We start from the raw sequence: 12,264 nt of genomic DNA on the forward strand, positions 1-12,264 counted from the left end.
AGCATGCTTTGAGATTTTCATATGAAAATGAAATTATAATTTTACCATGTTAAAGAATATATTAGACGCAATACTAAAGAGGACACAACATTCTCACCTGACTATTACTTATGTACCCCATTCCACTTGTTTTATCATGGTCCCAGTAATGTATTTTCAACAAAATGATTAAATCAGAAACTCATAAAATTGTGTAAGTGAGGGCTTCTTAAGGGAAGACAGGGTAATGTACCTTCAGGTGTGTCAAGGGAATAATTCTTTGAGGAGTCCTTAGAACTGCATTGTGAAATTGAAATGCTTTCAAAACATAAAATAGCACTGTAAAATTTAAAAAAAACACAAATAAGGTATTTTTATAAAATATTATTCAGCAAAATCATCAAAATTCTTGCAGAAACCAAGAAAATTTTAGCTTCTTCTCCTCTGATCAGTAGGTATTCAAGTGTAATACAGAAAGGAAGTTATACCTGATTGACCTCTAGAAGCTATTATATGGAGTCAAATAGAGTACATACATCTAGTACTAAATGTTTTCCTTCATTGCACACTACTAAAGTCACAAAATATTTGGCTGGGAACTCGTGCATAATTATTAAAAATTTCAATAGCATAATGCAAGATATAGGTATTAAGACTATTCAAAGTATGTATAAAAGTACGTATATAATTAGCACAGGATTAGGTAAGCCACAGCAGAGGATCACAAGAGCCCAATAGCTATACCCTTATGATCACATAAGATGATGCTAAGTGAAATGAACTCCATTTTATGGAAATGATTGTTATATCACAGTTGTAACTACTTTCAACATCCCATGTGTATCTGTAGTTTATACTGTTGATGATGTTCTTGTATCACCTTCTTGGATTGTACCTACACTATATCTGTAATCTTATCTGAGTATATTGGAAACCGCGTATACTGGTATTAGAATTAGGAAATTGAGAGGGAATACCAAAATTGAGAGACAAAGGGTAAATTAAGAGAAACAACAACAAAAGCAATACTTGCAAAACTGTATGGTGTAAGCGAACTGAACACCTAAGGGGGGAAAGGGGGAGGGGGGAGGGGGGTATGAGGGGCAAGGTAACAAACAGTACAAGAAATGTATGCAATGCCTAACGTATGAAACTGTAAGCTCTCTGTACATCAGTTTTATAATAAAAATTTTTTAAAAAACCCAATAAACATTATGTTTATTGGTTTACCCAAAAGCAATAGATATTCTAATGTTCTCAATGAAGAATTATATATACATGTACGTGTACACATATATACACGTACATGTACACATACATGTATATATAAAACACATACATATATGTATGCATACATACATATATATGTATCTGATTCCAACTCTATTCAATTCTGGGCCCCTGTGGAACTTACATTTCATTCAAGTTACTTTCACTGAGGTTGTGTAAATACAACAGTGCCTTAATAAAATAGCCATAATTTTTGCATCATTTAAATTGAGGTCAGATAAGGTCTCTGACTCTAAGATAATTCCAAGTTTTCATGAGAACTGGTACTCCAATCTTGGGCATCTTCAGTACCACTCAAGTTGACTACTATTCCTTATAATCTCCAGAGTCCATGCTGGATACAGGAAGAAGAATGGAAGAAGCTTTGTCTCTGCCTGTATTAAGGCATACATTCAGTTGTCCTACAACACATCCACATTTGAGTAGTTGGACTAGAATAAAGTTATCATAAACTAGGTGATTTAAACATGAGACATTTATTTCCCAGTTCTAGAAGATGTGGAGTCGAGGACCAAGCACTATTCTAGGGTAATTTATTCTAAAGGTTCTTTTGGTTTGTAAAGTAGCCACCAATTAACTTTTACTGTAAATGACCATTTCTCTCCCTATGGAGGAGAGAGCAACAGACAGAGACAGAAAGAGGCAAGTAGAAAAAGAGAGAGTAGGAGACAACATGGACATACAAGCTGCCAATATACCTCTCCCATTAAACTTAAATACATTGCAAAACTTTTCTTTGTATATATTAGTCCTCTTGCCCAATGAGACACCAAAGTTACAATTTCTAAAAGCTCATCAAAAGACCGATGAGGACCAGTAGGTTCAAAAAATATAGATTTGATGAGGTGGGAGAAAGCTTTCTACACTACTCTATGCCTAGAGTTTTTTCACTTGAGGAAAATATGACAATTGAGTTCCAATAGGGCATTCTGCCAGTAAGATACTGCTGCCTATTTCAGACTACTACTGAACTCAGTAGTTGTTTATTTTTAACTTGTCAGACTGCAAATGATTGTGTACTGCTGAAGGTCTTTGGCTTTCAAAATGAGAATTCTGTCTCTCCTTGGCACCTAGATTTATTCAGTTAGGTCTTCTTTTTATAGTAGCAAAGGTTAGTAGGACTTAAAACCTTCTTGAATGAGCATAGAAAACCATGCCAGATTTGCCTGAACTCTGACATTTGTAATCTAAACATCACTATATGTGCTTTGAATCCCCCTCCCCAAGACTCCTTGTTTAAGTCTACTTATTTAATCACATAGCACCTCTTAAACATGAATTATATTACACATTACATGGGTTACATTCAATCATGTGCCCTTGGACACAAATCCATGTTACCCAAAAATGTTTTTAATATTGCCTTATTTTATAAGCCTGATTCGTGATAATGGGATATGTAAGAAAATGTTGCTAAATGATTTTATTATTCCTCATTCTCTACCTTAAGGAATTGGCTTTAGTACTTGTGATAATATTCCAAGTTTTTTAAAGTCCCTGCTAATTTGTATCTCATTTGTTCTGTTCATCCTGCCCTATAGCCTCTGTATATTATTTTGTGATACCTCACAGACTACAATATATTCTAGTGGGATGTTTATTTGTTCTGGATAATAGAGTTTTGAATAAAATTGATAATGTGATAATTGCTTTATCTGATAAATTATAATGATCCCTTTTAGTATTCCATACATAAATATCCCTGAAAGACATTTTGATAATATTTTCAAAAAATCCAAATATTAAACCCAGGGTATGTCTAAATGTCATCTCATATAGTGAGGTATATTGACTTTGAGGAAAAATGAGAAAAAATATATTCATGAGTATTTACACTCAGATTTAATACTTTGCTCAGACACCTTTTGCCTAGATATTCTCAGCTCTACTTAAAAAATAAAGAATAACAGTTTATACTAATATAAACTATCATACAGATTATACATAGTAGCATTATTTTGTGCTCATGATAAGTTTAGGAGTTCTAGTTTTGAAGTAGGAAGTAAATTAAAGGAAATTGGACAGTAGTCTTTACATACAGATATTTTTGATGACTCCTCACTTTAGGTTTAAATGGGTGAAAAGAACAGGCTTTACCCACATACCACAATGACTGCAACATAGTAGATAAACTAGTACATACTTATGGTTAGACACTTTTGGTTCAGGGGAGAGTGGAGAGGTTCCTGAAGAGTATTCTCTAACTTACACTACTTCCTCCTGAAACAAAAAAAAATTGGAAAGAGTAATTTCTTTCCCTTCTACAAAGAAACTAAAAGAGAGACAATGATACATTGCACTGCGAGCCCATTGAGAACACTAGAAAAATTAACTATCATATTCCACCTTCTACTTTAGTTACTGTGATGGTTTAGAAAATTTTCAAATTGTTTCCCTCATTAGAAACATTAAGATTTCCTTGGTAGAAACACTGTCTTGCCTGGGAATATGGCCTATTGGTAAAGTGCTCACCTGGTGTACATGAAGCCCTGGGTTCGATTCCTCAGTACTACATAAACAAACAAACAAACAAAAAACTGGGAGTGGCACTGTGGCTCAAGTGGTAGAGTGCTAGCCTTGAGCAAAAAGAAGCCAGGGACAGTGCTCGGGCCCTGAGTCCAAGCCCCAGGGCTGGCAAAAAACAAAACCAAACAAAACACTATCTCATTATTTAAGCAAACAAAAAGCAAGTTCACAATATGAGGAAATTTTTGTTTTCTATTATTCCATTAGATAGGTATACTTTCTAAGGGGAAATATCATTTCCTATGGATACTGGAAATATACTTTTAAAAAGCAAATTTATCTAAAACTATTGACCTTAAAATTTAGAGAGTCCCATCAGCAGCATTAAATTTTTATACAAAAGTATTTTATGTTTTGTGTCAGGGGCTGTTTAGCTGTGATGTATGTGCAATTATGTGTTTCTGTATGTCTACCTTAAATAATGCATGTGTAAAAATATCTTTCAAATAATATGCCTACTTACAATTCAAAATAATTTACATATTAGAATTTATATAAAATATAATAATTCTTTGTCACTCTTGCTAAAATATGTGATATATTGTCACATGTTCTGCTTTCTTTCCTTTCATGGCACAGTCTAATACTAAGTTAATATTTTCTTGTTTTCTTTGTATAGATCTACCCAGTAAACCCCATTATGAAAGGCTTTTTTTGTCTTTTCTACAAATAAATTTATAGTAAAGATGGAGGTATATGGCAAATGCTATGTGAATAAAATTGCTTAACATTCAATTCTTGTCTAGTGAGGAAAAAACAATAGTTTACAGATCATTATTTAGTGAATAAAGCTGAAAACTTAGCACTCTACACTGCAAGCAAGGGAAGAAAGCATCAAAGAAAGTCTGGAGAGAGGATTTTTAGGCTGGAAGAAGTTTCACACATTCGTATTGAGTATCTAATTTTCTGGAGATGGATTCTATATCAACTACACCACTAGGTTCTAAGGAAAGCTGTTGTTTAACTTCACTTCCTCTCTTCCAAATTCTGTTTTATTCTTTCTAACCTACTCTTGTTACTTCAGGTTTCACATCCTTATCATTACAAATCTTATACAAAAATCCTCTTTGTGTAGAAGTGATGACCCTATTGTTGCTCACTGCAGAAATGTACCATCAAATTTCTGAAGCCAAGGACCAGTGATTTATGATGCGGAAATAACAAAGACTCCTATTCATATACCATATTGCTAGTAATTTGTCCATATATCCAACCTTTTCTTTCTTTTCAGATCACTCCCATTCCTGGTACTCACCCACTTTTAGTCTTTGTGAACCCCAAAAGTGGTGGGAAGCAAGGAGATCGGTATGTATTTAAATATTTATTTTTGTATCATAATTGTGAAAATGAAAAGTAAATTTGTGAAGTAAAAATATTTAAAATGCTACTAACTTTTGGCCATTTTCATATGATGTTAGTGCCTGTACATAACATATTGAAGTGCCTTTTTTCTGATAGTTGAAAATTGTAATATAATGGCTTTTGCTAGGTATTTTAGTATCGTAACTCAGGTTTCTATTTTTTCTACCACACTTGTCACTCCTAGAAATAATGATTATATTTACATACAACCTGACTTCATAAATACTATAACATGAAAATTGGGTGCCTAAATGGTCAACCAGCTGACATTTGGTAAAACCTAACTCAGTACCAAGAAAGAAATTCATATCCAGCTTCTAGGTAAAATGTATTACAGTGATGTTCTATGTTTGTGTTTTAGAGTAAAACAGATCATATTTCCTAGTGAAACTTTGTACCTTTGATTTGAATAATAAACCTTCAAACTCAGTAACACAAAATTTTGTTATTATAATAGATGAAGGAATTAATAAAAAAAAATCTAACACAATCAGAAAGGGCACCATATTGAAGAATAATTGTTATGTCTTACTGAAGAAGAGAGTCTTTAAAAAAAAAACCTCAATGCTATGTAGATGTATTTTTCTAATTCCAACTAAAAATAATCAAAAAGATCATAGCACTCACACAAAACTTTGCATGTAAAACAAAATTCTTTTGCAGCTTATCAAATAAAAAATTAAAATGTTTCGTGATGAGCATGTAAATATTTTCTGCTCTTCCATAGTTAACTATTCACCTTTTATCTGGCGTCTCTGTGGTAGAGCTAAAGGTTTAATAAACCTTTTTTGGTAACAAAATTGATATAGATTGGTATCTATATCAATAGATATAGAAAGAGAATTTGATTGAATTCATCATTGCTCCATCACAAATTTGATATAGAAGGAGCATACCCTTTCAACCCTTTTACAACCCTTTTATATTTGTATATATTCCATAACTAATATCTTCCCATGTGGATTAAATTTAAAACCTTCTATGATCTGGAACATGTCAGGTAAGCCCATTTTCACTACTTTAATTCAACACACTGCAGAAAATGCTATCCAGAGCTATCATCGTAAAGGAAATAAAGGAGAACTAAGGAAAGAGGAAGTCAGGTCACCATTCTAGGCAGATGACATGATTTTATTTAATAACAACCCTGAGCATTCCTCAAAAGAAACAAACAAACAAAAAAAACCATTAGAATTAACTAATTCAACAAAATTTCAGGATACAAGCTCAACACAACAGTAGTGGTTGTGTTGCTATATGTCTGTAGTGAATTATCTGAAATAGAAATGAAGAAAGCAATCACATTTATAATAGCTATTCAAAAAAAAAAGCCTAGGGACGAATTAAACCCACGGATCTCTACAGTAAAAATTAAGAAATACCAGTGAAAATCAACTGAAAAGTACCTCTAAACACAAAGACACTCATGCAACTAGAATTATGTGGTTATAGATATAGGTAGATATGTAGACTAATAGAACAAAAGGAGTTTAGGAGTATACTTACACTTTACAGCCAAATAATTTTCAACAGAGCTACTAACAGCATGCATTAAGAATGGCAATATTTTAAATACATGGTGGTGGAAAAACTAATGCACATGTAAAATAAAAAAACTATACTTCTGTCATCAGTTACAAAAATAACTGAAACCAACTAAAAACTTAAATGCCAAACCTAAAACTACAAAATAAGAAAGGAAAGGAGAGAAAAAAATGATTTGGGACATTGAAATTAACAAGAATTTTCTAGACAACTACCCAAAGCAAAAGTGTACATTATCTTTATTTATTTTTTTTTACAAAAAGTAAACTTTTCAATAGGAGACATGACTTAAATTTGCCTTGGACACCAAAGACAAATGACGTTTTAATGGAATCAAAATTAAAAGTGTAATTTCAAAGGAAAATGCATTGCTCTCAATTACGATAGCATAAATCATGTAAAATAATGCTGAATATCTTCCTTTCTATTATTGAATATATATATTTTTCTCTCTTAAAACAAATCAGATAAAGATACACTGAAGTCAAAAGAAAATTAAATTTAATGGGGAGTATCTAACATGAGGGCTTCGACTGTCTGAGTAACTTGTGTTTCATCCCTTACACACTGATTGAAACCGTTCAAAGTCAAAATAAATGTTTTTTAGAGCTGTAGTAGAAATGTAAGTATAAACTTCCCTCTGCATGAGGCACCTTTCACAATGAGATTTCATATACAGTTTTCCTTTTATTTATTTTTTATTTATTAGCTTAGACGTGCCAGATGAATTGCACGGAGAAACAAAATTGTATATTCACACAAACTTTCCATAATATCTGACATGTGTGAAAATGTTCACATATTCCTTCAGAAATCACCCCTTGGGCACTCCCAAAGTGTGCTGGGTACTGTGGTAAGACATATAAGACCCAGCTGTATGAATGTAAGGCAGTACACAGATACATTGTAACACCAAATGCTGAATTAGAAATGTTAAGAAGTGCTGGTGGAAATTGGGAAGAAAAAAGACTTATGTAATCTGGGGAGTCGTTGAAGAAGAACTAGGTTTCCTATTGGTTGTTACACAGGTAGATGTTCACCAGATGAAGGAGAAAGACAGATTCATGGAGGACCTACACAGTCAACTTGGAGGAGTTTTGCCCAGGTTAAAGTCTAGCGAGAGAGACAAAAGATTCACTGTGTCCATTGCAGGAGGGTGATTGAGTTTCCTGATGTGAATGACTTGATGATAGCAGTTCCAACATCGCGACACAATGACTGCACTTACACAGCAGGGGCCTGGATTGCTAAAATGTGGTGGCACACCCAGGAAATATCTCAGAATCTGAAAGTCTGAGGCAGGAGGAAAGAGAGTTCCAGGCCAGCCTGGTTTATGTAATGAGACGTTGTCTCAAAAAATCAAGAGAATAATCATATACTGTTGGTGAAAGGAATTGGTGCCTGCACTCATGGAGTGGATGGGAACACCATTATTGACGAGAGGTCAGTGAATTCTCACACAAGAAAGTGTGGTTATCCCCTAGTGGGGTTCATGTACCAGGAAAACAGCTATTGGGAATTATTTTCTTTAAAATTTTCTTTGAGATAATAGGTAACATAATAAATGGAAGACCTACATTGTGTATTTGGGGTCAGGTAATGTAAGAAGGTAATGTAATGTGAATTTAGAGCTTCTGTGATATTGTATCCATGTGTCTGTAAATATATAGTAATCTGTCTAGATGGATACTCAAATTGATCCCTAAAAACCAAATACATCCTTTCACTTTAATTTTTTTTCTGAGAATTCCAACCATATAAGTATCTATATGCTTGAAACTATTTCTGTCTTATTTGTTATTTAAAGGCATATTTTTTCAGAAAAAATATTTAATATTTGAGATTAGCAGTTTCAGAGTTTTATGAACTGATGGAGGACAATCATGGATTACCTGACATGATTAGGTGGCGTGAGGCTATGTTCCCTGTGTACATAAATATATAATATGGATTTGTGCAATCCTATTGTGTAGATGAATAGATAAGTGTTATCTCTCTTAGTTTGTTCCAATAACTCTATTGAATATATGTGGAAGGAAGAATATACTCATAACTGTCAATTAAGAGAAGATATTAACTAATTTTATACTAAAATACTTTTTTAAAAAATCCCGTAAAATGTATCCAGTTACCAAAATAGTGTTTAAAAAGGATCCATAGAGTATTATTTAGAATGCAATGCAAGCGTTATTTGGAACTTTCAGCTAGCTTCCTTTAATAATGACAAATCTTTTTCTGAGGATTGTTACTTCTTATTGAGCTATTATATTTCTTGTATTAATGCAAAATTTACCAGACATCTTTCATGACAACCATCCATGCTGATAACACTAAGGGATATTACTAAATTAATATTTATTAGTGATAATCACTTAATACCCCTTTTTTCCTTATTTTTACCTTTATAGTATTTACAGAAAATTTCAGTATCTACTAAATCCTCGTCAGGTCTACAGTCTTGCTGGAAATGGACCAATGCCAGGGTAAGTCAATTTAGAGTATCATTACTATCAACTCCATAATAATAACTAAGTAAACAGATTTACAAATTGGGTATTGGACTATTAGCAATCAGATCAGTTCGTAAATATGTCAAATGTCAACTACACAAAAAAATAAATTACAATGCTTTCCAAAATAGATAAGAAGTGATTTCAAGTATTCCCTCTCACCTTGTAAATATTTTGAAAGAATATAGTTAATATTACTAATAGTAATAACACATATAAAAATACACTAGAAAAGTTCTTATACTCCTAAACCATCTTTGAAGAGATACTCTATTTTACTTTTACTTGTTAAGTATAAATGATCTCATGTTAAGTCAAAAAAGAGCCAATAAGAGTCTAGAATAATTTTTGGCGGTTGTATAGACCTCTAGAAACTCTGTGAATTTCTATACAAGCACTTCCTTAAGAGTTACCTAAAATATTATCAAAATAGAACAAAGAGAAAACAAGTCTATAAATAAATCATATTTTTTATTTACTAGCTACAAAATCTAATGGCTGCCACTCTAATATACTTTATTGTTAGTATTGGTATTAAGATGTTGTATTGGTGGTATTAGTATGGGTAGTAAGATGTAAAATAAAATTATGTTTTCAATGTATGCTTTATATTTTTGGTGCTATAATAACATACTAAAATAAATTAACATTAATTGGACCTAATTAAATTAATACTATCATCTTTCCCTCTGACATTCTTTGTCTCTTTCAGCATGGAAGTAAGCATTAACCACCCAGAGAGTAGAGGAGATATGTAAACTGCATGCATGCTCTAATATTAAAAAAAAATCGGAAAAATTACCCCTAACCATATAAATAAGCAATATGATTTAAAATGGATCTTTCAGGTCATTCTCAGTTAGTAAAAACCAAACACAGAAGTTTTCTTATAAAGCTCAAAAAAAATCATTTCCATTATGTCATATGTTAAATAAATGTTAACAACAGAAAATGAATTAGCACAGCCTTCCCTAACTGAATTAAGGTTTTCCTTCTTTTCACTTGTTGCCCACTGGTCTGGGCAGGTTTCCAATGTTGAGCAGTGACCTGCGGAATGCCATTCTACAGGTCCACCACAGAATCTAGCTCAAAATGTCCTCTTTGCCTAATTCTACACTCGACAAGGAGATAATGATGATCAGATTGCAGTTGGGAGAGCCAGGAGCAGGAAGCCCAGTGTAGTAAAGCCAAGCTAAGTCAGAGGACTAGCTCTTATTATGTAGGAATAGGGAATTGTACATTCAAAAGTCACCATTGCAATATTTCTGAAGAGGCCTACAAACTCAGTAAATCCAGAATTCCCTTGTATTTCTTAGTTAAACCTCATGTTTACTGACTGTGTCTATTGTTAGCTTCATTACTTAGTCATTGTCCCTTCTTTGTCTTATGTGTCAAATGAGGAGTTTTTGTACCCCACACAGTTGTGAAATTACATTGGATGAGGACTGTGTAGTACATGACAAGGTGCTTAGTATGTTCTCAATAAGTAAATGTGCATTATCAATAGTATTTATCCTAACACTAATTATGAATTATGAAAATAGAGCAACTTTACTGCTATATGTAATCACATTTTAACCTTATTTTTAGCACTGATTTCTTACTTCTTTATTTATAGCCACTAAATTAAACATGTACGGAAGGCATATTTATTTTTGTTTCCCCCATTTAGGCACCCACTTTATCCTCCATTTTAATGAATAAAAATGAAAGCTTTATCAGAACATAAAATAATTTTAAATCACACACAATGCAGAGAATATTTAGAAAATAAGTTGTCAACTCTTTATTAAAAACTATCACTTCTCAGCGATTAACATTGTGATTAGGTATCTTCTCAAAAAACCTAATACGCATATAAAAGCTAATGTCTGCCTGTATACCTATTTATCTCTCATACTCAAGTATGTTGAATAGAGTTTTACAAAGTTTGAGGTACATGTTTAACATTTTCCTGAAACTTTTTATTTAAAAACATATTTGAGTGTATTTTTCCATTTCATCAGATATTGACAGTTTTATTTATTCTAAAAGTTATATTCCATAAGTTTTTTCATTATTCTCTCATTGGCAAATATTTAAGTAGTCTTTGTTTCTCATTTATTACTAAATATGCTAAATTTGTTCCTCTGGTTTTGGAAAGCATATTTAAACATTTTCATACAATAAGCTGCTATAGGCAAAAATGTTAAGATGGTATTATTTTCAAAGCTATATCAGGGTCTCTAAATTTTTATATGAAATTTTCTATTAAACTATGATCCCAGAAAATGTATGTAATTCTGAATATCTTATTATTGACTACCTTAGTAATTTTTATTTTTCTGTAGTTTGAAAGTTGAAAAAATATTCTTTTATTTCTGATAAATTATAAAGTTCAATATAGAATTAATTCTATTAACTTTCAAATAACCAAAAGAAATTTACTCCAGTTCATAATCCAAATAAAATTTACTAGAAAATCATGAGGTTGCCCATTTCATTATTAGAAAAATAATACCTCTGGAATGATAAGAATGTGGACAGTTTTACAAAAACAAGCTATGAGAATAAGAGTAGCCTTAATTATTATTGAGAGGACTTGACTTCAAATGCTTTTGGTGTTTTTATTGCTCTGAAAAGGAAGAAAAGTATATTTGTTATGCCACAGTCTTGGCATGCTATCTCTCATGTTTAATTATGGGCAGGATCGTCCATATTTTCTTTTCCTTTGGCATAATGACCTGCTATAACTTAGATATTGACTCTTTTATTATCTTGGATCAGAGAGTGAAGGTCACCTGTTTAACCTAATCTTTCAAAACAGAGTGATTTGAAAACTTCTATAATGTTATACCACTAAGATTTTAAGCTGCTTGTTTCTCTGTGTAACTTAGGCCACAATGTCTAAACCACAATAATACCCAAAAGAAAAGAAATAATGAGAATACTATGCAGTAAACAGATTTGGGATTAAACTAGAACTGGAGACTGGATACCAGGATGCATATTGCAGTTATATTTGGAATACCTGATGTTTGGAACTAGTCATTGGAATGTCTCAAAATATTTG

At 32.3% G+C, this 12,264-nt stretch overlaps 1 protein-coding gene across 6 annotated transcripts in view; it reads left to right on the plus strand.

The window, feature by feature from the left end:
• Dgkb (diacylglycerol kinase beta) overlaps positions 1 to 12,264 on the plus strand; it is a 549,587-nt gene that overhangs the window by 180,276 nt on the left and 357,047 nt on the right. For all 6 annotated transcript variants that reach the window (XM_048337833.1, XM_048337834.1, XM_048337835.1 and 3 more), the window contains 2 exons: positions 5,027 to 5,100; positions 9,111 to 9,185. In XM_048337833.1, the coding sequence (XP_048193790.1) occupies positions 5,027 to 5,100; positions 9,111 to 9,185 (149 nt within the window). The remainder of the gene's footprint in view (positions 1 to 5,026; positions 5,101 to 9,110; positions 9,186 to 12,264) is intronic.

The sequence above is a fragment of the Perognathus longimembris genome, chromosome 2 (assembly GCF_023159225.1).
Source record: "Perognathus longimembris pacificus isolate PPM17 chromosome 2, ASM2315922v1, whole genome shotgun sequence".
Lineage (NCBI taxonomy): Eukaryota > Metazoa > Chordata > Mammalia > Rodentia > Heteromyidae > Perognathus > Perognathus longimembris.